This window comes from Amphiura filiformis, chromosome 13 (genome assembly GCF_039555335.1).
Source record: "Amphiura filiformis chromosome 13, Afil_fr2py, whole genome shotgun sequence".
NCBI lineage: Eukaryota > Metazoa > Echinodermata > Ophiuroidea > Amphilepidida > Amphiuridae > Amphiura > Amphiura filiformis.
The window spans coordinates 15,445,008-15,472,286 of record NC_092640.1 but is presented as its reverse complement, the minus strand read 5'-3'; the positions used below and the strand labels follow the sequence as shown (position 1 = coordinate 15,472,286).

General features: G+C 35.5%; 1 protein-coding gene across 1 annotated transcript in view; it reads left to right on the top strand.

Moving 5' to 3' along the window:
• Positions 1 to 27,279, top strand: part of LOC140167440 (uncharacterized) — a 163,215-nt gene that overhangs the window by 1,423 nt on the left and 134,513 nt on the right. Inside the window, 2 exon segments of the mRNA XM_072190746.1 lie at positions 24,374 to 24,650; positions 25,223 to 25,399. Of these exon segments, the coding sequence (XP_072046847.1) occupies positions 24,432 to 24,650; positions 25,223 to 25,399 (396 nt within the window). The 5' untranslated portion in view covers positions 24,374 to 24,431.

Genomic DNA, 27,279 nt, shown 5'->3' with positions numbered 1-27,279 from the left:
ATATCTCTGTGTAATCCTATGTAAGTCCCATATCACATCGTTATCGGCGATCGAGGTTTTTTTTTCTGAAGTTTGGTTGGTACCCACCAGCGTCATGCATGTGACGTGACACAGCTAAAATAATCGACCGGGAATCGGGGATCGTTAAAACATCAACAAATTTCAAAACACAGAAAGCAGTAAACTTAATGGCGAGTGGTCCGAATTTTGAGCCATACAAGTTTACGTGGTGAACTAATATTTACCGGTACCATATCTTTTATAACTTTGAACTGAACTCCTGCATCAATTGGTTTTTTTTTTTCTCAGTTCTTTGCGACCCCGCCTTGCTTGAGAAGTCTACTCTAGCTAAAAGAATTTGCTTGCCGATGGCTTCACATTCGATCTAGGCTAGAGACCATTGCATTCAAAATCTAGCTGGATTCATTGAAGCATGACACCGTGTAAAGCAATGGAAGTTCAGAAGTAAACACAGCCGATCACAACAGGCGATTGCATCAAAAATGTTGCTAAAATTACACTTCAGCAAAATTTTAGACTGTCCAAAATTAATAGGTAAATCTTGCTCAAAAGATATAGTTGAGTTGACTCATCAAAATAAAATTCATCCAAATTTCAACATTTACAGAATAAATAACCTCTGGTGCAAAAAATTGCACCGCTGTCCGACTGAAAAATGATAGCAACGCACTAGCATCGAATGCGTAACTATCATGTGCAATTTCTTAGCTAGAGTTCTCGAGTAAGTCCTGGTGTATGTTCATCCATTTGCATTTTAAAAACACCATGGTTTTTAACTTAATGACATGTTTGGGGCTCAAGTAAACTGACATATTGAGAGAGAAAAAAATCAGGACTCAGTGGGGATTGAACCCCGATCGCTGGAATACCGGTCCAGAGTCTTAACACACTACCGGTACTACCTGAGTTCACAGTCGGTACTCGGGCACTTAAATTCCCGTGATAACTTTTTCATTTAGTCTCAGCCACTAATTATATATTAAATTACGAGGAAGGAGGTGGCCTACATGTATATGCTTTGCCCTAGCAGGGCGTTAAACAATGTAAGACACAAATTAAATACCGTATTCGAGGATCGGGAATAGATGATGCAAGCCCGAGAAATCATTAAATAAATGACGTGTTTGGGGCTCGAGCAAACTGACATGGATGAAAATTTGAAAGAGAAAAAATTGGCACTCGGCGAGGATTAAACCCCGGTCGCTGGATTACCGGTCCAGAGTCTTAACCACTGTACTACCTGAGTTCACTTCGGTAAAATTACAGAATGAAAAGTTTATTAAGGGAAATTGAAGAGAGGACGACAGAAGAAACAACAGTTTGACAACATCAAAGAATGGACAGGAATGAACCCAGTGCAGCCATACGTCTAGCTCAGAACAGAACGGCTTCAGAAGGAGATGCAGCCAGATGGTAGTCAATCGTCACTCGTCAGTAGTGTCGTCACTCGTCAGTAGTGACGGCAGCCCAGGAAGAAGACAGTATTTGTTTGACAATGCTGTTTATCCATCTCATTACCCTTTAGGCCTAATATTCTATCACAAACTCAGCATGTATACTTTTATGTATCAATTTTATACAAGTTACATTCCTATTAGATTACCCAGCAGGTTATTCTAAACTTGTTCATCAAAATAGTCATCAAGTCATATGAATACAGGTACCGTCTATGAATAGCAACAAAACGCTTGTTTCACATCACAGTAGGTACGCAACATGCTGTCTTGCCACTGTTTAATTCAGATAAAATATGCACAGTTTGTTTCTTCTCTATTTTTATAATGCTGTGCATATTCAGTAGTTGTACAGTGAGGCAGTGCTATTAATGTACTGCTACATAAAAATAAAAAGGGGGTGGCAATGCTGTACTGCTACCATAGGTAGCTGATATCATGTGCTACATGTACGAGGTAGCTTTTAAGGGCGGTCGGGGGGTCATCAAACTTTGTACAGAGTCAAATTTCAAACTTCCTCAAATTATGTAAAAAAAACATGTACCAATGTATTCCTCTAGGCATGTAAGGATCTTGAGTTTACTAAAGAAAAGGTCAAAGGTTACAATTATGGCTCTGGGGTTAAAGATAAGGGCCCCGATTGTGAAAAAAAGAGCATACCGTACTTAGTAGTGTGCATAAGGGCCCCGATTGTGAAAAAAGAGCATACCGTACTTAGTAGTGTGCAGCTTCAATGAAGTACATTATGTGTAGGAAATTTTAAACACTGATTGGCAAATGAAGGTATTGAAGGAAGGTGCCAATACATGCTAAACACGCATTGTGATACACGTACTGCCAAAATATGTCACCGCATCCAGTATTTTGATGAGGTTAATTTTAGCACGAGACACCCAACGGTGCTCCTCATTTGTATTACATACAAGTTGAGTCAAAACTTAGTCTGAGAATCCAATAGGTTAAATTCCACCCTCTTTTAAAGTGCACCCTTTTACCCTGTACTGAAGGATGAGGGGATAATAGTCACAGACGAGTGACGCTCGGTCTGTTAGAGTACAAGAAGCGGTTTGACCCTTGAGGGCATCTCTAGATGAGAAAATGCAAGCATTTTAATGCTTGGTTAAATCGAAAGCATGAATGCTATTTTTCCTGGCGTTTTATCTTTCGGGATATTATGATAGGCTATTGGAGATCTATAGATGTGATGAAGGTACAGTCTGACAATCATGTTACATGTACATGTAGGTACAGTATCACAAAATTATGTGATTTTTATTTGATATATTTAATTTGTCGCCATTTTTATCGGTCACATTTTTGTTTGACCCACTTCAATTCATCAAAGTGTGGTGTTGTGCATACATATTGGCCTATTAGTAGTGTGATAGCGTATCACTGGGGAAGTGTTTTTAAAAATGTGTCAGTTCTGTTGTCTATGGAATGTAATGTTTTTCTGCAAATTTTGGGTAATTGTAGTGTAGGCTGGCCTGCCACCTTATTCTATTGAAATTGAGCAGATTTGAATTTTTTGATCTAATGTGATCGGATCATAACATTGATTTTTTTTTTGAAGCCATTACATGCACTTTTTGACCTAAACTTGATCTGAAAAACAGTGTTGTTGGCTGCATAGTACAGTAGTTGAACCATCATGAATAAATATTTGAATTAGTTTCTTACAAAATTTGTGTAATGAAGCATGCATGTATTTCTATTGAAATTGAAGATTTGATATTTTAATCCTGGTTCACGATTTATATTATTCTGTTGTGCATGCATAATCATACAAATGATATGGCAAAGTGTCAACTTGACTGTATTTTGAAATTTTGAGGATAGCGTGTGATACTGCAGGCAGGGTCTGTCACTCCAACTTGCACACTTAAAATATTTTTTGAAATGTAAAAGATGTCTTGCATTTTAATTTTAGATTAGTATGCATTATTTTTTTAGTTTGACTTTAAATATGCACTGGTTTTCAGTCCCGGTACTTTGGGATACTGTGTACTGTGATACACACCAAAAAGTATGTTCAGTACATCACAAGCCTTAATTCAGATCAGCTTCAGTTGGTAGTTTTTTTTTCCGGAATGTAAAAGATATCCTTCATTAATATGAGTCTTTCAAATGATATCCAGTACCTGTGTATGCATTATTTTTTGACTAAAATATGCACCTGAGCTATTTTCACTTCAGTACTGCTTCTCCAGACTGATACTGTGATACACACCAAAAAGTAGTCAGTACATCACAAGCCTTAATTCAGATCAGCTTCAGTTGGGATTGGGTTGTGTGTTGACTGGTAAAACTGTAAACTTATGTGTAATGATTGTAGAATGCCCAGTATAAAATGCTGAAACCCCAATTAATGCAGCAAATAATTTCTTATGGCCACTATGTGAGTGCAAGCCAATTTCCGAAGTACCACTCCTACCACAAGTGAACTATTTACCCTATTCATTGTATTTTCCCTTTCATGATAATTATATGAGTGGCACCTGTATATATTTGGCCTCAAGTTATTACCGTTTCTATTGTAATTGTATGGTTTATTTTATAAGATCAAGTTCACAGTCAAATTGATTGGTAAAATAAGGTATCAATTCTGAAAATTATATTTTTTATTTGGAAAGAAGTACATGTACAGGTTGAAATTAGGAATCCTTGATTCATCACTTATTTCCATTCTGTTTCACTTATTATTATAATTTATCTATAGATTTCATGCCTAATTTAACAGCAGTTATTGTTACCACTTTTCACTTGTAAACCTAGGTGTTGGAACCAATAAATCAAAGAATTGACCTGAAAAAATTTAGATTTTTTGTAAAAAAAAAGAAAAGAAAAAGAGGCTGCAGAAGTACAAATGATTTGTGTCAAGTGGAACTTTTGATTTCTGTGGACTTCAAACTTGGCCCTAACATGGTTTAGTACTGTATTGGTTGGAACAAAATCTACAAATAATTAAGTGAGTTTATTCAGTTTATTCTTTACTAAAACCATGTTGTTGTTTGTTTGTTTATTTTAAATGATCTTCCCATAGGAAGTTTACTAACGACCCATTCTGTATCTCGTGAATGGATAGGTGGATTGACTTCAGATTTTCAGGATAGGTGGGCCATGGTCAAAACATAGACTGGAAAAAGAAATGGACCCGCAACCATACATGTCTACTGTATTTCTTTTGACAGTCTATGGTCAGAAACTCTGGCTGCATATTTTGGCATCCCAATCGTAGGCATCGAAAAACTGCAACGTTTGTAGTTGGGAGAAGTTTTACTGCATTTCATTAAAAAAATTTGGCACCATTGGAAACAAACTGGATGAAGGTGGACTGGTTTAATGGTTTTAAAAATTAAAAAAGTACTGTTGAGTAGAAGTTGGTAATGCAGGGTGTTTACTGTTTAGCAAAAATGTTTTGTTAGTAGGCCTATAACCATGATAACTCCAAGTAGCTTGTGGCAAACATTTTAGAAGGCACTTCCGTACCAGGGTAAAGTCCATTCAGCTTTTGATTCAGGAGCAGTGCAGGAGTACAGTACTTCTATAAATATTGTTTACAAACTTTTGTTCTCTTTCTCATAACACACAAAACCAAGTTGTTCTATTTTAAAACTAATTTCAATGTTGTTAATCCAATTTAAATGCCAAAAGTTACCCAATGTCCATTGACTGGTCAGGCAGGTCATTGGTCATCAAATGATTCCTAAAAATAAAAATAGAATTTGAACACCTTTAATCAGTGTGTATGCCTTTTGTTGTAGTAATCTACATTGTATACAATGTATGTTTTAAAATAGTTCAATTGTTTCAACTTTGTAAAGGGATGATTTATTTTTCTGCCGGGCATAATGTACTTTGATAGAAGATGAAGATCGAGCTCTAGATTTCTGTGCAGAGTAGTACCTTTGCCATTTTGGATTGGCATATATGGTCACTGAAATCTAAAGTCAAAATTTTCAGCACAAAATCAATTGTGAAAGAACATATTAAGACCGATATTCAACTTCTAGTAACCAAAATTAATTAGTGGTAGGCAGGCCCGTGCATGAATTTTTTTTGGGGGTGCTGATTTTGAAAAAGTGGACTTTTTTCCCAAGGGGGCGATTTTGTGAAAAGTGGACTTTCTTCCCCAAATTTGGACCTTTTTGACCAAAAATGCGTAAAAACCTGATTTTTTGCTCGCTCTGCCGCAAATTCTCTAAATTTGGGACTTTTTGTATACTTTTGCAAATTTGGGGAGGTGCGGTCGCACCCCCCGCACCCCCCCTGCGTACGGGCCTGGTGGTAGGCCTTATTTGTCTCCGCACGCAATTGTGTACAAGAATGGGGGGGGGGGGGCATTATGTATCCTTAGACCTGAGCGCCACAACCCCTAGCTACGCCACTGCCCATGTCAAGATATTCTTGGGTGGGGTAGGGGCGCCAATTTTGTTTCTTGTCCCAGGCACTATCAACCCTAGTTATGCCACTGGGTTCTTGCAAACTTAAGTTTAGGAGAATTTTTGCGAGAATCGATTATCTGATTCTTGCTGAATTTGAAGTCCTATTATTTATAACCGTTGCGTTGAGTCTATTACAAAGGTTTGTTCATGCATCAAAAACTTGATTATTTGAAAGAAGAATGGAGACAACTCCAATATCATACAACATTATCTTAGTATATTGCCGCTTTAATTTGATTCTGATTAAGACGTTGGTATAAAAGAGCACTCGGCACAGAATGCAAACTTGTCTGTTATCAAGATAATGGTAGTGGACGTAGTGGTATTGGTTTATGATAAGAACATCTTCATTCGTTTGATATCATTTCAATTGCTACCTCTATTTATTCTTTAATTGCATTTAAAACTATCTGAAGAGTTTATTCAAACATTAGGTACCATCTTGATTAAATCTGAAATAAAATTGGACTCTTTCTTTCTTCAAAAATGACACATTAATTAATTTTTGGTTATTCTCACATGATTTGTCATTTTAATCATTCCTTATTTGAAGGAAATTCACTATTCACTAAATTTCTTTGAACTGGTATTTTGTAGAACAACTACTCTAAACTTTAATAGGAAACTATCATCAAACTACTAACACAGAGCTCTCGGTCTGTGGGTCTGTGGGTCTGTGGGTCTGTGCATATCTCTGTCTTTACTCTAGGGGAGTGAGTTGGCAGAAATATGGTTATAAGGTCAGGAGAGTGAAAATATGCAGTGGAAACATACCTCTGGCAGTCACTAGAGAAAGAGTTCAAATAACACATGCATGCACCGTAATGTCTACCCAGAATTCATTGCTGCACATTATTTTTGAATTTCAAACTTTGTCCGAATGGTCTGCAAATGGTACAGATTTGTCATTTCTGTCTGTTGGTAAGGGTATGGAAGTGGTTGTGTAAGCCTACCCATAATGCAATGTGAAGTGGTTGTTTACCCATAATGCAATTTGTAAAGTTGCTCCAATCGGGTTGTCACTCGGGGATAGACACTCCGGGAGTATAAAACCGCAAAGGTCATCTAAGGTCAAAGGTCAGGTCAAATTTAAAGTTCCTCTGATCGGGCTTTAACTCGGGTAAAATAATCCCTACCAAACTGCAAAGGTCATCCGAGGTCAAAGGTCAGGTCAAATTTGAAGCTACTCCAATTGGGCTGTAACTCGGGGAGAATGGTCATCCTCAACACTCGGGGAGTCTAAAACCGCAAAGGTCATCCGATGTCAAAGATCAGGTCAAATTTGAAGTTGTTCCAATTGGGCTGTAACTTGCGGAAAATAATCCCTGACTCCCGGAGAGTATAAACCCGCAAAGGTCATCCCAGGTCAAAGGTCAAGTCAAAGTCTAATTTTAAGTTGCTCTGATCAACAAAGCTCATCACCAGGGAACAGTTTGGAACATTTAGCAGGAGTCGTGTCAAAGGTCAAGGGTCCACCTCTCCCAACTTAATTTATGGTCTATCAGTAGACTATCACCAGGATGTGGCTCTAGTAGTTAATAATTTCCTGGATTTAGTTGCATGTTTGCTATGTTCTAGCTGTGTACGTCTCTAGTAGATACAAAATGTACACATTAATTTTCACTTTGTGTTCTTCTATTTTTTTTATTGGCCATTTGCTTACAGCAATTAAGGTGGTATTGGATGCATTTTCTAGAAATTAGAAAATGCTTTGAGCATGTTTTAAACAGATTAATTGAGTAGGGTAAAGTACACTGATCAATATGCCTTTTGTTTGGAGCAAATCGGACATGTATACGGTTTCCATTACACATCAATTTATATTTGTGACCGTACACCACGAATGAGCCGTAAATGTCCTCAATTGTATTCTGAGTTACAGTGTAAAATGGCATGAAGGTCGTATTCATAGGTACCTCAATTTGGTGCTACGTGTACCTCATTTAATGAGATACACGTAGCACCAAATTAAAATACCTATGAATATGACCTTCATGCCCATTTTACACTGTAACTCAGAATACAATTGAGGACATTTACGGCTCATTCGTGGTGTACGGTCACATTTTCTTTGTATCTTATTGTTTTTGTCAATAATCAATATAGTTAATGAGCTACCATGACGGGCGAAGCTCACGTACATGTCATTTTTGCAAAGATTTTGCTAAAAATCAATGCATAAATGTTCATGGTACTTTTATTTTGCATACTTTTGCCCTGAAACTTGGTCAAAGTGTTTCTAATATGTTCTAATGTATTATATAGTGAAGCCGCCCTCTAATTTGCATATTTGCATAATTAATGAGCTAATTTGCATAAATGCTAATTAATTATGCAAATATGCAAATTAGGGCGGCTTCACTATATTATACATTAGAACATATTAGAAACACTTTGACCAAGTTTCAGGGCAAAATTATGCAAAATAAAAGTGCCCTGAACATTTATGCATGGATTTTAGCAAAATATTGGCAAAATTATATGTTAATGAGCTTCTCCAGTCATTTTAGCTCATTAACTTTATTGATTATTGATAAAAACAATAATATACAAAGAAAATATAAATTGATATATTTTGAAAACCGTATGTCCGATTGGCTCCAAACAAAAGGCATATTGATCAGTGTACTTTGCTCTACTCAATTAATCTGTTTAAAACATGCTTAGAGCACTTTTATAATGCCTCCATAACCACCTTAAGTTGACTGCAAGGCCTTATTTCCCGGGCCTTATTTATGTGTAATGATTAGGGTGTTGGGGGTTAGGATTAGGGTTAGGGTTGAGAGTAAAGCAGTATGCAGGCTTTTTATTAGACGTACAATATTGTATGTAACATATCTGGCTCAAAATATGCTAAGGTGTCATATTATAGCCATATATTTTGACATCTTTTCTTAAAAATAATAATTATAGAAATGGAATATTTGCTAGTTTAGTGGCAAGTTTAGGTAGTAAAGACATAGCATACACAATTTAAGTAAAATCCTTTCACTCTAAATAATAAAAAAAATAAAAAATAGCTGTAAAAATGCCTATTTTTACACTTTTATTTGTAACATGCCAAGAGACGCCTTTTTTTCAACAGCTTTTAATTTTTTTTATGGATCCTTATAGAAATTCATGTGACCTGTTTCCCAAAATGGTGCAGTAAACCAATCAAAAAAACAGAAAGAGGCATTATGAATTATAAGTTAACAGATCAAAAAAAGGATTTGAAAGTTTGCCTTGCGTATGTTACTATTGTCTGTCAAACTTTTGATTGATTTTGAAGTCCCTCAGTTTTTTATAAACAAAGACTTGAAGCATAAACTAAAGGGTAAATCTATTGTAAATAACTTCATTTCTCCATATTATAATCAATTTGTAAGTGGCTGCCATCTTTTTTGAACATATAACAATTTTAAAATTTTTCTTGAAATGTCTGTCAAATAATAACATACGCAAGACGGTGCTGTAATTCCTGCTAAACTAGGGTGATACAGCTAATTATGCTACATGACATAGCATTTAGCTCCACCTAGCTTTGTGGCACTATCACTTTGTGAGGAGAAGTTTTTTTGATGACACAATCCATTGTTAAGTGTTGTCTGTCAAACATTTGTACGCAAGTAACATACGCTAGATTTGTATGTGTCTGTCAAAAGTAACATACGTAATACGTTTACAAAAATTAAAAATCACTTGATGTTCATATTATGATTATAGTTTAGAGTTTATAAAAGTGTTTTAAAACATGTGATTTATAAACTGCATGTGATCTTTATTCAATTTCCCATCTTGAACTACTGTTTTTGCCAAATTATTATTCTGTATGTTACATTTGACAGACATCTTATGTATGTTATGGCTTGACAGACACACATATTTTATTTATAACAATTTATCCTCCTTATTGTAATATTTGGACACATTTTTTCCACAATCAGTTGCTGTAGGTCCTACACCTAAATAACCACAAAATACCTTATGTAATACTTTATAAATTTTTATTTGATTGCAGAAAATCATCAAAATTGTGTCTGTCAAATATAACGTACGCAAGGGCTAGAAAATTAAATTTGTGAAGTAAATGGTCTATAACTTATCTTTCTTTTTAGTGTATTATGAACGATATATGTGCATACTATAATTTAAACCTGGTTGGAGACCAAAAGAAAAGAGCTGGAAAAATAATTGTGTGTTACACTTTTATGACACCTTAGCTTATTTTGAGCCATCTACGTTATTTCTAATATTGCCATTCTATTTCCAGTAATGTTTAAGTTCTAACGAATGTTTGATGACGTAAAATCAATAATATATTTCTACCAGATATTATACGTAACATATTATCGATTTTACGTCATCAAACATTCGTTAGATACTCTACATGTTGCTGAAAAGGATGATGTTTGGTTATAATTAGGATTGAGACTATGGTTATATAAGTAGGATTAGGGCTATGGTTATAAGTAGGATTAGGGCTATGGTTATAAGAAGTATTAAGGGGGTACTTTTTGTGCCTATTTTTGCATTTTTCTCAAAAATTATAGCCCATTGGTGACAAGTAAGATATGTGTGTTATAGGGGCAAGGATTACAACTACTGCACTGGAAATTTTATTTCAGCACAGACAACAGTTGTGGAGTTACAGTCAAAAATGAGGGAAAACCGATATTTGATAAATAAATCAATAACTACTTGCCTTGAGTTGCTGAATTTTCAGTGCAGTAGTTGTAGACCTTCCCCCTATAATATACATATTTTACTTGTCACCAATGAGAAAAATGCAAATATAGGCACAAAATTGGCCAGGGGTGTAGTACCCCCTTAAGGCTAGGCAAATGTTAGGGTTGGGGTTAAGATTTAGGATGAGGCTAGTGGCAGTGTTGCAGGTCTTGAGGCCAGTCTTGAGACAAGCCAAGTCTGGTCTTGGTCTCAGTCTCAGTCTCGGACCTGCTGGTCTTGGTCTCTGTCTTAGCCCTCCGAAGTCTTGCTCTGATATCGGCTCCAGACCAGTAATATTGCACCATTCTAAGTGTGAACATCTGGTAGCCCCAATCTTCACTTGCGATTGAATGATTTTATTTGTGCGCAGTAAGATTTAACAAAACAAAATATAAACTTACTATTTTACCGTCTTCCCTCAATACCTACTCATTTATTTATGATTTCTTAAAATAAGGCATTTTGTAGGCCTGTTGCATTTAATGTGAACATACGTGTGTCATTGAGATATCTACAGCCTCTGTCTTTGTCTCGGACATGTCGGTCTTGGACCAGCTAGTCTGACCACTCTCGGTCTTGGTCTTGTCTTGAGATGCCTGGTCCCGGTGTCGGTGTCTGTCTTAGTCTCGGACATGCTGGTCATGGCTACAATACTGGCTAGTGGTTGAAGTGAAGAAATCAAAGAGGAAGTCATATACCTTGAGAAACCAAATGAAGAAAATTTATGATATAAAATGTGCACAATCTCATGGACATACTTAAAGGTACTTCACACAATGTTTTAAGAATGATCCTGAGTGTTTGTTTTTAAATTCAATACTCTTGGACCAGCATCAAAATGCAATGAAGTCCCTCCAGAGAATGCACTATGTTATTGCACAGTAGGCATTGGTTCAGAACTTCAGATGTGATCAAATTAGGGAGAAAACCTGGGTTGCAATGTCACATTCCTAGCCTCACCTTTGATCAAGATGTATCATTATTGTAATTTGCCTTGCAAATTGGAATACAAACATTTCACCCATGTTGATGATAAACCATGTAAACTGTTGCTTTTGTTGTTCAAGTTTTTGGAAGTGCAGCCCAGTGATGGTGCCAGGGCCAGGGCTAAGCAAAATTTCCAAAAATAAGTGGCGCTGCCACTGAGTGCAGCACATTCAAAAAGGTCAGAAAAAGAAACTGTTAAAAAATTACCTTGTTTGCTATTTTGCTATGAGTGATTTAGACCCAGCTAGATTTATACAATATCCTTCCATTTGATACTCAAATTGCCTAGAAAGATCTTCCCTACTTGAGGATCACTCGTTCATTTTGTGTGGTGTATACATTGTAGGCCTAATTATGCAGGTGCGTCAGTTGTAATGACCTGCAAACGTTGACCATGGTCTGTGACCTGAATTTTTACTAGGGACGCATCTCCAAGCGAGGATGTCCATGGTAATCGGAACAATCAAAATGTAAAGCAATCAATTAGAGAATAAATGATAGGATTTTGTCTTTTGCCTATCAATATCGTGTCATAATGGATGGGCTGGCCAATATTTTGAGTAGTGGATGCGGCGCAACTACGATAAAAATATTGGCCAGCCCATCCATTATTTCTGATATTGATAGGCAAAAGACAAAATCCTATCATTTATTCTCATTCTTATTCAGTTTTAATGTAATTTTTGCGAGAAAAACTGCCTTTTTTCAGAAAAAAATAAAGTTCCTTTTGTGAGAACATCCCCGTTGTTTTAAATGAACGAAACCATCACGAACATCTAAGCCGCCGAATCGCGTTCTTAGTTCTCGTACGTGTATTACGCGAACGCATTATCGTGCGATTATTGAGGAGCAACAAGCGTGCAGCGCTTTGCGTGGCGGCGCGCTGACTCTGACTAATATCACTATCAACTATTGTGAGATATTATACACCAGAAAACCAATCAAATTACGTGAATTCTTTACAAGACGCACTCATTGAATAAGAATGTGTAATAATTGGCTATTTAAGCCAATGAATGTCCATGTTTGTTAGGTTGGCGTACCCCTTAGGTTTGTCCAGGGTGCATGTCCTTGGATTGGCAGGTAAGTTTGGTCTAAGGGGGTCCACGATTAGTGGGTATCTTCTGTTCAAAAATAAAGGTCCATGGTTGCAGATGTCTTTACTTGTGTGTGTGTTTGTAAGTACTGGTAAACAAGGACACAAACATGAGAAATCTTGGTAGAACAGAGGACATCGACGGTTCCTTGTTAGTGGCCAATGACAGCAGTTGCCGGTATATCGTGTGTCCACACTTGGAGAGTAAAAACTTAACCATGTCCATGGTAAGCCAACAAACTTTTAAATGTTTGTGTCCAAGGTTTGGTGGTGAAAACTATGTCATCTGTATCGTGTCCTTGTTTGCCGGTGGTACAATGTACCATCAATCATGGACACACATGGGATCAGAGGACAGCTAGGGCACTTGTTGGACATTAGTGGTAAACTTGCAAATCCCTCATAATAACAATGTCCACAGGTTTTTCCCCCCATTGTCTTTGTTTTTTTTCCTCACATCAAAGTCAAAATAGAAATGGAATTTTTAAAGATAAATCTCATTATATTGCCACTTAAAATATTGCGCATCTTGTCCTCAGGAAGTGGGCTGGCATCAGACTTGTGCATGCATTCAATTTGCAAGATCAATACTACCCAAGATACGGGGCAAATATTAGGTAGTGATTGTATAAATTAACCATTGTTTGGTGGTCCATCATCACCTGCTAGCTAATTCAAGTCCAAATTGAATGCAAATTATATGAAATATTGATCCATGGCAATTTCCGAAAATAAAAAGTTGGAGAACCATGCCTATACAGGAAAACTAGTGAATGATTGTAAGGGGTTTTATTTAAGAAATAAAGGGTAATGCGTGATCCTTTACACGAAAATAATGTGTCCAAGGCAGTAAAAACGTAAATAATGGGTGAGGCGCAGCCGAACCCATTATTTTTAACGATTTTACTGCCGAGGACACATTATTTGCGTGTAAAGGATAATGCTGCACCCTTTATTTCTATTCTATTACCACAAAATAGTGCGATTTAAAGAGAAAATATCACATTTTTGCCCAAATATTTCAAGTTGTTTACCTCAAGGTGTAGCGCCTACACGTAGCCAAAGCGTATGCACATTCCAATAACACAACCTAACAGTCCATTCTCCCCTATAAGCATGTATGCACATACAATAACACACCCCTGGCATTCCATTCTCCCCTACATAAGCAGGTGTGCTGTGCGCTTTGCTGTGCGCTGTGATGATATAAGAACATAAAGTTCGTTGCCCTTGACACTTTATCGCTAATTAATGGTCTGTCACGTGACGCGTTCCAACAAATCACAGTGCGCGATTTTGAATAATGGGTCGTGGGGGTAATAGAATCTATTTTAAATAATACTTAATTCTGCTAAACACCAATTGCTTTGTAATTTGGATAAACGTGTCTAAAGGGTCTTACATGTATGTAACTAAATTATTGTGGAGGATGTGGATAGTTGTACAATTTAAAAAAGAACTGATTAAAAACATTAAAAATATAAATAAGGCTCTAAAAATTAGAATTGGTTCTTGCACTTTGCAGTCAATTTCTTTGAATGTTACAGGCCTGTATGTTCTCATGACCTCGAGGATTTAAACTGTGGATGTGTAAGAAATAGGAAATGCCCGAGGAAATGTGGAATCCCTGTTTACACACAAATAAAGTCAACTTCAAGTTCGACTATTTAAAAGTCGACATAAGACTCTGTGTAATCGGGGGTCCTGTTAGACACTAAGGAGTTAGAAGTTACACTTTTTTCTTGAAAGACAAGTTTGAAATAACTGAAATGAGAAAGCAGAAAGTGATATGGTTTGAAAATAACAATTTTTCAGTGAGGTTTGAAAAAAGATGCTGCTACTTCATTTAGAAAATCAATATGGCAAGAGGAGTATGGTTTATTTATTAGCACAGTCTCATCACCTGCTAATGTGTTATTATATCAGCCTCTGTCTTGTTGCTTTAAAATCAAGTCAAATTTTCATATTGGAAAATTCAGTCATTGAAGGCAATTACCATAGAATGGTTGTACTTAACTGTTGAATGCACTAATTGAATATGCTAATTGGATGCTTAATTATGATGGGATGGAACAGGGCAGGTGTGATCGTGCCTAAATGAAGTTATTAAGAACTGCTTTAAAATTAGAATGGATTCTATTTTGAAGTGTTTATTTTTTATTGGTAAATGAATTTATAGGTGCGAGTGCCATGAATGAGTATGAAGAAAGTATGTATGAGTGATGGAGTAAGTTGATAATAAAAGAAATTTAAATAAATTATTGAATAAATATTGAAATAAATAAATTATAATAAATGCATACAGTGTATATATAGGAATTAATAATTACTGATGAATTAAACAACTGATGCTGGAAAATAGATAACTACTAGTAGTATTAATATAATCAGTAAATAATATGTTACCTTTGTTCTGTTTGTATTGTAAAGCAACTTGGGAACAATGATGGATGAACCTAAATATTGTATTTTTTAACATTGAGCTGGTCTTATGAATTCTAGCTGAAAATGCAATATTGTTTTGTTGGACCACTTCCGATAATAAATGCAATTCCTGCCTTTGATAAAATTTTTACAATTTACTTACAGATTGAACGCACGGAAGCTTCCAAATTAAAACCATCCAACCATTTACCCGGCACTTTTGAGGATTTTCTTCTGAAGGACAATGATTCAGCCTAAAATAATTGGATGTTGAAATTCTAATTGAAAAATTAAACCACTAACCTATTAAGCACCCGCAAGACTTCATTAACACTACTTTCAGTGCCATCTATGATCATGGCATTTGTTATGTTCAGTGAAATTAATTGTATTGTTATAAATGTGCAGCCATATGAGTCACATCAATTACTTGTATTCAATTTTGATTTCTGTTTATTTTCAGTATTTTCTGTAAATTTAATTAGATAGGAGTTTTACCCTGTTAAAACAAAGTAATATCTATGTTCAGAATTATGGTCAATTTACAGAATTCTGGAAGATTTTTGTGTAAAATTGCGAAAACCCAATGAATCTTAGGTTTTTCCAGATTTGTGGAGAAGAACTAGAAAAATACCCAAATCTCAAAACCAGTATTCTGAAAATTGATATCCACAGTTATACCAAAAAGCGTAAAAATGCTCCGACATATGCCACTTACCCACCTTTCTACTGAGATCCCCCCCTCCCCACCCTGAAGAAATCTCTTGTCATATTTTGGAGTATTTGTACATTGTAGAGAAGAAGACATTTGCAAGATGGTCTGAAAATTGTGGCAAATGTTCCACTTATTCAGATTTCATTGAGGCTAATAGTATACTGTATTTCAAAATTGAAAAACAATAACCCTTGTTTTAAATGCTGCAGTTGTTCTGCATAGAAAATGTATTATTGCTGTAAACTTACGTAGGAAAATATCGTCGGCATATATACTGAACGACATCATTTCCATTGATGAGAGACGTTGAGAGTTGGAGATCTAGCATCTCATGGTGGCCCGAGGCGGTTTTGAAGATTACCACAGAGCAAGATAAATAATCATATCACCAATACAAATAATTGTAACTGATGAATATGAAGACAGGTTGATTGGCTGATAGACGACATGTTTGCACTTTCTTATTGCATCCACAATTCTTATCATTTTCTTCTACCAATGATGCGTATATGTTGCCTCTGGGATACAGTTGTCGTTGGGGCAATATATAAAAATCTAGGACCCGTTTACACAGGGAGAAGACGGCTTCAATTGCAGCATCAAATTCGAATTGCGACGAGGATTACATGTAACCTCTATTTTTGTTCATGGAGTGTTTACACCAGCCGAGAATGGAAGTCGGCTTCTAAACAAAATGTGAATTCAACTTTATACCCTCACTTGCTTATTCTTCAATAACCAGATGAAAGCTGAATTGTATGTTCAATTACACTGCAAAATAGCAATTTGAAGTCAAGTTTGAATTTGACAAAAATTGCTCCTGATCGTCATTAGTTGACTTCTAAGTAGAATTCAAAATACGGTAAAACTGTCTACACACAAATGAAATCAAGTTTAAATTTGATTGAAGTCAACTTCAGGCTCTGTGTTAACGCGGCTGTGTACTCTAGACATTGTTTCTTTCGCAAAATTGAGTTTTTTGATATGTTTGTACTTTGTTATGTTTTTTATAAATACAAGGAATGAAAATCAAGATTTGTAAACTCCAACTGCAATATTTTAAGGATTTTATTTCAATATACCACTCATGTTTGAAATTGAAAAGGAAAGAAAATCTTTGTTGAACCAGCAAGGTACATGCGCCGCAATTTGTTAACGCACAAATACGCTTACGCATACGCTGATGCTTATCTGCATCTTGCGGCGCATCTTATGGAAACACCACGGAAGCACTGATTTCACAAAAACCTAGTGGTCAAATGGCTCCGTTTTAGCTGATAAAATGTGGGTTTATTCAAGTTCTTTCCCCCGATTTAAATATCAAGTTATGAATGGATTTCGCTCAAACTTCTCAAGGGGCTGTGGATTTATCCGATGTTCACGTAATATAAGGTACAAAAACGAAAACTGCCGCATTCTCCTATGAGATTCGATGAAAGTGCAAAAAGTGACCACTTTAAACTTCAACGGCCATTATTTCAATGTTCATTTTCTCGGTAAAATGACGATTTAGGTACACGATAACTCAATAAATACAGCATCTTTAGGTAAGCAAATATGATCATTGTAAAAAGCATGATCGACTCAAGAAACGGTTTTCTCATTTTTTATATTTTGGTCTATTTCGATTTTAGGCATCATTTTGTGCAAATAGGCGTTTGTGAATTTTAAAAGTTCAATTTGATGCCTTATATGGTCAATATCTCAAAAAATAAGGCCAATATCAAAAAATAAAGATTGAGCTAAAAACAAAATAAAATATTTTGGAAAGAGTGTTTTTTTGTTATGATGTACTTAACAAATATTGCCAAAAACTCACTTTTTGTGATTTTCTTCAGAATTGTTGTTTTTACCCCAAATCTGTATTTATATTAAGATTTATTGATGTCTTGCCTTCATAAAAATGTATACTTTTATATGTCTTATGCTTGAATAATTACAAAGTTATTGCACTTTTACTACATGCATGTCTGAGAGTACACAACCTCCTTAACATGATCTAAATTTACATACTTACTTAGACCAAAGATGAGGATTGCGAAACTAAGATACAGGCAAAATCACAGAGATAAAAAAATCCACAAAAAAGCAGTACACAACAACGGACAATAAAAACATAAAAGAACAACATTCAAACTGAACTTGACACAAGTTCACATTCACACAACCCTTGTCAGCAATTTTAAGTTTCTTAATTAACAATAAAAATATTGTATTTTATAAGTTCAAGTACAGAAAATAATTGTGGGAACCTCGGTTCACTGACAATTTTTTTCAGGTCAAATAATCATTACTTTACTAGTGATTATTATTTCATAATTCTCTTGTCTTTTCAAGTTATCAAGTCTGGTAAAATTTCTCCTGTGATATGGTTATACATTGTAGCAAGCATTCTTGAATTCTTCGGGTCAACTCATCATCGTAAACACACTGCAAAGTCTATCAGCATAAATAACCAGACATCCTCATGCAGCTGGTATTGCCATTATATAATTAAAGATGAAACAAGAAATTGTCTCTTTTAGAAATACAATCGTGAGTTTGTGTGGTGTGGGTCTTAAACGCCTCACATATGTGACATCGATTACCCCGATATATGTTGTCATCATCAATCATTTGAATCATCTTCATAAATTTCTGTGTTTTCTAAATGTACATGTAACAAGTTTGTGAAGCATTGTAAATAAGTCAAAGCTGAAGGCATTTGTTGAAGCAGTTGTTTGTTTGCTTTGTAATTATCATATTTTCAAGTTATGGTAAACAGCAGTGAGTCAATGGCATAACCAGGCTTTCACGATCATAGCAATCATTTTCAGGTCATTCAAAGAAAAAGACAATATGGCATCACAAGTTGTGTGTCCGTCAGTCAGTCAGTCAGTCAATGTGTCACTCGGGGGGTGTACGTGTGTCTTTCAACAATTTGGTCATGAACAGTTCAAATCCTATTGCAACTAAACTTAGGTCATAGCTGCACTATTGGAACGCTCATCTATTGGTGGTGTTTGAGGTCATATGCCAAAGGTCATTTGAGGTCAACTTGTAAATGGGCTGAAAATACAAAATCAAATTGCAATCAAACTTGAGCCAAAGCTAGCTGCATTATGGGAACTCTCATAATGGCAGCATTCAAGGTTACATACTGAGGTCAAAGGTCATTTGAGGTTAACTTGTAACATTGGCTGAAACGGGGAAAAAAGTGTTTCACATGAATATTTATTATGCGTGATGTTCACTACTCATATCTTCCGACGACCTTATCAGAAGTCCAGGGACTATTGTTTTGGAGTTAGTTTGAAGACTCTATTTAGCATCAATTCATGTGCTCTGGATTAGGATTTTGCAATATTTGATTTCAGGTGGGTTGGAAAGGGGCATGAGTTTAATGCAAGTCTGAAGCAATTTATATTTAACCATTCTACTGGCACCAACCTACATTCAGTATATAGTTAAGGAAATGATGTAATAAAACATTCAGATGTTTGCATCACGGTTTCATTTAGTTTTAAAAGGTCCTTCTGATTATTAGTTGATAAACGATTCATGTGTTTTGTAGACCTGTAGTGAAATGTCCAGACTTAAAGGTGGGTGACCCAAATGACAGCCTCATCCCGCAATTTATCCCATTGAGATATATAGCTTTTTCCTAGATTTTCTCCAGTAAAAGTTTAGGCCTGCAACATTTTTCCTTCAGAGGTATGAAAAGAAACAGTTCACATCTCTGGGTTTGTGTGAGTTTTTTTTAAATGGCAAAATGCACTGCCCATATTTTGAAAAGTCAACCAAGAACACAAAAATTGTTTGAGTCGGTTTGTTAAGGGCATAAAATTGCACATTTTCTTGAAGCACTGAAGATCGTCAAGAACGCATTAATTATAGATCAATTCTTGGTTTTTTTTAGTCATTCACATTGTAAATAGTGCTTTCAGCTTATTCCCATTTCGGTTTAATCAAAACATAGTATGTAGTTGTGTCCATTTTATCATTAATTAGTAAAAGAAAACAAGACATGTTTTTTTGTGACAAGACTTTTTTTTGTGAGGAAGTCAAAAATCACACTTGTAAGGTTTTGACAACACAGCTGTGATATGCAAAAGGGTTAGAAAAAATAGGGTTGAAGACAGATGCAAATGTATGCTGTGTTTATGTTTTAAGGGTTAATATGTAAAGAATCTATGGCAAATTGGTTCACAAGTTGCGTCAAGTTTTGTGATAAAATATGCTTTATATTATGGAGTTGATTTTATGTGTTGAGTAAAATTATGATAAAAAAATGTTGTGGTTTGTAAAACTGTACTTTTGTACATACGAAATGTGTCGTTTACTAAGTGTAAAAAATTAACATTACAACACGTTTTGTTGAAATGCGTCACATTTTGACAGTGTTATGGATGTATTAAATACAACGACAGTGTTAAGCTTAAGATTGATGTTTCGTGGCGATGGCAAATCCATGTAACAGTACCCAGTAATTTATCTCAACAGTAAATTATGCAGTTAAATGGTCTACCGTCTCACATCTGCGTTCTGCCTCTTTACTTTCTAGTACATCAGTTTATTCTCATCCCACACATGTACTACCATACACTGTGGAGGGATGTGTCGTTGAATGTGTAGATGAATTGATGCAGATGAGGGCCATTAATTTTGTCAAATTTTTAATAAATTTACCCAAAGAAATGAAATTCTAAATCTTGAAACTACGGCTATTCATCCCCATCCATGTGTACTACCATTACACTATGGAGGGATGTGTCGTTGAATGTAGATGAATTGATGCAAAGGGCCATTAATTTTGTCAAATTTTTAATAAATTTACCTAAAGAAATTAAATTCTAAATCTCTAAACTTCAGCACAGTTTGGTCAAATTTTTCAATTGAATTTCATAACAAATTACAGGTTCTTCATAATAATTTGGCCAGATCAATACTTTCCGCAGATATTAGAACGCCAATAAATGAATTGATGGAAACACTTCAGTGGCTTAAACTAGATAATAGATGGCATAATCAATTATTATTGCTCATTTTTAAATGCTTAAGGAACTTAAGTCCATCATACTTATCTTCTCAATTTAACTTTGTACATGATATCCATACCCACCAAACTAGAAATCATAGTACAAATACATTGATTGTGCCAAAATTTAAATCAAATTCAGGGCTACGTTACATTTCATGTGAGAGCAGCCTATGCATGGAATAATTTATCTCCGGTAGTTAGAGCAGAGTTGGAGAATATTTCAATAGGCCAATTCAAATCAAAAATTTACCAAGCTCCTGTTTGAAAAGTTTATCCTTGAGTATATTGTAATTTTCATTCAATTTCATTATTATCACATAACTTTTTTGTTGTATTTCTAGTAACTTGATACCTTTCTTTTTTTTTCTTTTTTTTTAATGTGTACATCTTGTGTAAATTTTAATTATGTCTGTATATTATAATGTACTTTGTATGAGGGCCTGCTTGGAAAGCAGTGCTTGTCACTGAAGCTGTTTTACCCTCAATAAAGAAAGATTTCTATCTATCTAACTATCCATCCCTATCCCACACATGTACTACAATACACTGTGGAGGGATGTGTCGTTGAATGTAGATGAATTGATGCAGAAGGCCATTAATTTTGTCAAAAGTTAAATAAATTTACCCAAAGAAATGAATTTCTAAATTTCTAAACTATATGGCTATCCATCCCTATCCCACATAATGTTTACTGCCATACACTGTAGACGGACGTGTCATTGAATGCAGATGGATTACTGCAGACAACATTTCATTTTGTCATATTTTTTTAAATAAATTAATTATAACCTAAAAAGTGAGGATTCTAAATTTTTATGAGCAAATAATTTAGAAAGTGTTACTTGAGATGGTTGTCATGTTAATTGAATCTCAACAAAATTAAATTAGTTTTCGCTAGAATATTACATTTTGTAAATATTGGATGATTTTCATGAAAAATTAAAATTTGACCAGTAGGTGTGGAGACTATGGGGAATTAAAATATAGTATGGGCCTTTAAATAATTAAAAACATCAGAAGGTGCCTGCCTGTTTTGATGTGTAAATTTTTTTACCATAACTCACGTTGCTTAGTATGAATTTTAAATGGAACTCCTTTTTTCTGCAGTGAGTCTTTGCATATACTTGCTTGCATAGCATGTTGTAATTGGGTTATGCATTGCGGTGGGAATTCACACATTGCGTTGTGCTTCATACATCCGTGTGTATCACAGTATTATGGATGACTCATTGAATTTAAGTCGGATTATATGGACATTGGGTTGATGAGATGGAGTGTAATAATAGCAGAGTACAAACATGCCAAGTAACATAGATTCAGTCATATTTAGTAAAAAAATTCGGGGAAAAAATGGAGCAAGAAGTCTAGTACAGCTTGTGTGTAGTATAGGATAGTGTGCCGCAGTACTGCCATTCTATACACTGCGATTTAGACTTGCTGTGATGCATGTGTATAAAATGACAATTTCTACACACACGTGCATGACAGTATTTTGATGTAGTACAGTGATGACTCATTTAGCGGCCAGGTTAAGTGTCGGATGAATAGGTTGAGAGGATGCAATCTCCATCGACTCATGACAGCCCCTTATATTTACTGCAAGATGATGATTTTTTCCAGATGGTTAATTTTTGCAATCAACCCGAACAATGGCAAAATGAGATGAAACTGGGGATGAGCGATTATCTGTTTTACAGGGGTGTGGTTTCTCAGGATTTTGGCTGATTTCAAGACTTTTTGTCTCACCTTCCCTGTACAAAAGTATAGGAAAAGCTGATTATCAGGATTTTTAAACACATTTCAGGATTGTTCTTGTTAATGTAATTGGTAATCACCCCCTTAGGCTTAACATTCTACTTCAGTTGTGAAGCAACATTTTACATTCCACACAAGAAAATTGGGATGAGCATAATTTAAAGCATGTGTCTTTGATTTTACAAAAATCTGAAAAACTTTAATATTATTATATTTTTAATCACAATTTTTAGGATTAGGCTATTAGTACAGTTGAAATCCATACACCCCCAGCCCCTATGGAAGACAATATGGTAGACCAATAAGGGGGGGGGGTTAAATTTGAAATGCAGTCCCTCATTCAGGTAATTCCATTTGAAATCACACTCCCTGTGTAGAAGATTAAGGCAATGTCTTCCATAGGGGGTGTATGACATATTTCAACTGGAACATCCCAATTTCTCACCATGTAGCTTATGACCTATCTTCAGTAGATAGCAGCATGTATAAGATACTTGATAAGTGGATTGTTTCACTATTTCTGTTGTATTTATTTTTGCTTTCTATTTTTTTCAACACAAGAACTTGTGAAAATAAAAATCATTCAAAAATATATGTTCTTGAAAATAAAACTCATACAGAATATCTTATTAGTAGGAAGTGCCATACCATTTCAGGTCAACTTAGTGTGAGGTGTTGTAGATTATTTTCATGTGTGTCATTTAATTAATTGTAGATGTCGTAATCTTATCTATTTGGATTCTATTTCCTCTGCTGTAATTAAATCTAAGGCTACAAAAAATGTTTTATGGGTAAACAGACTTTTCAAGTAGGTTTGGTTGGCCAAAAAATGGTTGATTTTACATGATTTCAGCAAAATTTTAAAAAAATTCTCCCAAAATGCAAAATATGGGTTGGTTGGGCTGGTAAAATGTGTTTTTTTGTTGCCTTATAAATTGAAAGTATTCAGTGAGCATGAAGTACTGTATGAAAACATCCAGATTTTGATTGAGGGTCAGATTTTGATAGAAGGTACGTTAAAGCCATATTATAACATTTCTGTAAAAATAGATTAGTATTTATTTTCCATAAAATGTTAGCTTTTACTGTCAGATATGTCCCCTTTTAATTTTGAGCCGAACAAGTGAGGTAAAGCAAAGAAAATTGGAATTTACTACTAGCGCCAATTGATGCATGTTACTCCTGCGGTTGTAATGGGGTGTGTGTGTATGTGTATCCTGCACGCAGTGTATGTACTGTGCATACGTGTTTGACTAATATTTCCATCGTAATAATAAAACGCCGGTTCCATCGTTTTATTCAAAATCTTGGATTTTGACAAAACTACAGCACCTATTAAAAGTCTTGATTTTTGCAGAGTATCTTTATTGACTAAAGTACATTACAATCATGTAAAAACCAGAATTTAAAAAACTTTTGTGGGCGTTCTCCTCTGCAAATGTTATAATATGGCTTTAATTGTTATTATAAAATCAGGGATTCAAATTCTCTCACTGCCCATTGATCTATTGTGCCTGCATGCAAGTTACAATGATAGATTCTCACTTAATGTTCTTCAATTGAGTTTGTAAGAATCAATTTTGATTCAAGCAAAGTGCACTTAAACCAGATTAATTGCTGGGTACCTGAAAGAGTTTGCTAAAATATGAAGAAAAATAGTTAAATAACTTGAAAATTATATATGACAAATGTTGCAGACAATTTTTATAATTGAATGTCTTTTTCTGTTTGCATTTTTTTTCTCAACAGGTAAGCTTTGACATGCAGACGACTTACACAACACAACACAGAGGGCGCTCTACCCACAATGCCATATGTGGGCAACCTTTTTGACTTTCTCGCTAGTGTAGACCTTCAGCAGTACCACCACGATTTTGTCAACAAACTCGGTGTGACCACAGTAGAACACGTCACGTACGTGCAATCTGATGACGTTTTGAAACTTGGTATGACAGCGCCTGAGTGGCGTCGTTTACAAGCATCAATGAAGAAAGCACGCAAAGGAAAGCTTACGTCTGTTAAAGATGTAAGTGTAAGGGATGATCTGTAAAACAAGATAGATGAGACTCAATTTGTGGAATTGTTAGCCACACATTTGCAATCAAAATGTTTTTGCAAAATAAAAAAGTAACAAGTTTTGTACTGTATGCAGGAGGAGGTTTAATCTCCTCCTAATTCTAAAACCTATTGTTAAAACTTCAGTGCTACATTGAAATTAACTTTACACACCCAAACCCCGAGCTTGTATAAGATAAATTTATTTAGGTGTTTTGGAATGAGTGAAAGGTAAAAAAAGAATTGGCATTGTCTTATGTATCCGATTTTGTGGTTCCAAGTTTTGTCCTGCAATCCTTGAGATAGAGTTAATGCTCTATGATAATAAATTGCAATTCTTTAACCTGTGTAGAAATATATCTTCTTTTTCACAAAGTTTTAACTTCATAGATCTTAATAGATCTATTATTAAAACAATAAAATCAATGATACAATTAAATTTGACGAGTTACCAAAAGGCCAAGTAGAACATAATGCATTATAAATAATATGTATGTTCATTTTCAACTGTGATATAAATAACCATTCAATTTTTCCTCGTAGAAAATTACGGGAGGGAAACAGAAGCCCACCATCGTACGAGTCAGCACTAAAGATGGCGCCCCTACAGGTGGACATATTATTCCATCAACAGCCATACAGATTACAGACAGAGAATTGGGACGAGGAGAATTTGGCAAGGTGATGCAAGGCATCTGGACCAATGATAATGGCCAAAAGGTGAGCACAAATGGGCTACCGTAAAAACGCAATAGTTAGCATATGTGCTTACTATCGAGCACTTTTGAAAACATGAAATTGTAAAAGTCCTGCGCTTTACCAACTGAGCTAATGGGGTTGAGACACAAATTTGCAGGTTTACTTGTTCGTATATATAACTATGTGTATCGATGATTTGCTCAAAACCCTTTACACTTTTGTGGATGTGACACTTCATGTTTGCATGTTTTAAAAGTGCTTGATAGTAAGCACATATATGCTAACTATCGAGTTTTTACGGTATTTTAGTTGAAATGCATATACCTCTATAGAAGACATGACAATAACCTTTGACAGAGTGGATGTAGATTTCAAATTATACCTGAATGGCTGACTCCTTTTGAAATCTTCACCCCCCTGTATGGGAAATTAAGGTGATGTCTTCCACTGGGGTGTATGGATTTCAAATGGAGTAGCCCAGTGAGTTAGCATATACTTTGTTTCAACTTGAATTTGGTACAGATGTCAGTGTTTTGCCATAAGTGTGCTGACAAACTGCCCTTGAATGTGTGTGGATCTTCGGGATCAGGGTAGCATGTACACACGATTCAACACTGCAACCAATTCTCAATACATCAATACATCACTACAAAACCAAGGTAAAACAAAGTATAGCAAGATAAGTGTGTATTGACCAAAGAAATTATAGCAGGAGTGTTTGGACTGTACTGAGCTCTACTATAAGGCTGTGGGAAATATGACATATTGGATTGTAACTCATTGGACTAAAAAGTGGATGTCTGGTATTTATCTGTGAAGGCACATACAGATTCAAATCAAAATTGGGTTCTTACAGCATGAGCTTTCCAAAGGTTTAGGCATGTAGTGCGTACAAACTGTGAATCACAATTAATCAGTACAATAAATCTCAAGCAAGTACAAGTACATGGTATGCAGTGCATGAGCACAAGTCCGGAGTACACTATTTCCATTCCTTGTGTGTGACACACACACATGGCAGAATCTGAGCGCTCCTGATATTATTCAATGGCATTTTCTTCCTGGGAAACTTACTTGGTTGCTTTTAGCTATCTCTACTTGAGACACATGCAGTGTTTGGTTTCAACTTTATGTCCATGGGCATAGTGGCTAGATAAGTGTGATGTAGTACATCTTGTTTAGTTTAAAAAAAACGTTAGCAAGAACTGAAAATTTATTTTTAGCAACCTTTGATCTCTGATCAATGAATGAACATACTAGGAGACTTTACAATTAGATATGTTCATCATTATACGGTAGAATACATCAGACTCAGTACACCGGTCGATCTTACCGTTTCCGATGTTGATTAAGATACTTCTTGCATCGATCCCGAGATGCGGAAAAACCAATAGTCATTTTGTCCCACATAAATGAATAAATAACAAAAACCCCGATCCCCGGTGGACTCACCCAAAAGGTGACGTCACACCATATGATCGTCCCTTATCCTCCTTGGTCTCCGACTGACACAGACGTGCCTATCGATTGTTCATAGCACTGTGTATCAATTTCTCGACCAAAGGCGAGATATCGGTTGTAGTTTCACACCTTAGGTAAAACCAAACCGGTATTGTTCGGCTGAGGATAGTTTTGACGGCATTTTCTGGCGAAAAAGTGACAAAAACGATCCAAAACTTAGCTACATATCGTGCCTCCGTTTGTATACGGGACACACGAGCAATTCAAAATGGCCGCTCGTTGACGCCATTCATTTTGTTTCCACGTAAAACAACCATTGCAGCCTGTAAGTTACAATAGATGTTTGTACATACACACTGTATTTCATGTACGGTAGGTTATTGTTGCTATGTTAGGGTGATTACTCTATCGTTATGTCTTCATTACCGTCCAATAAAGAC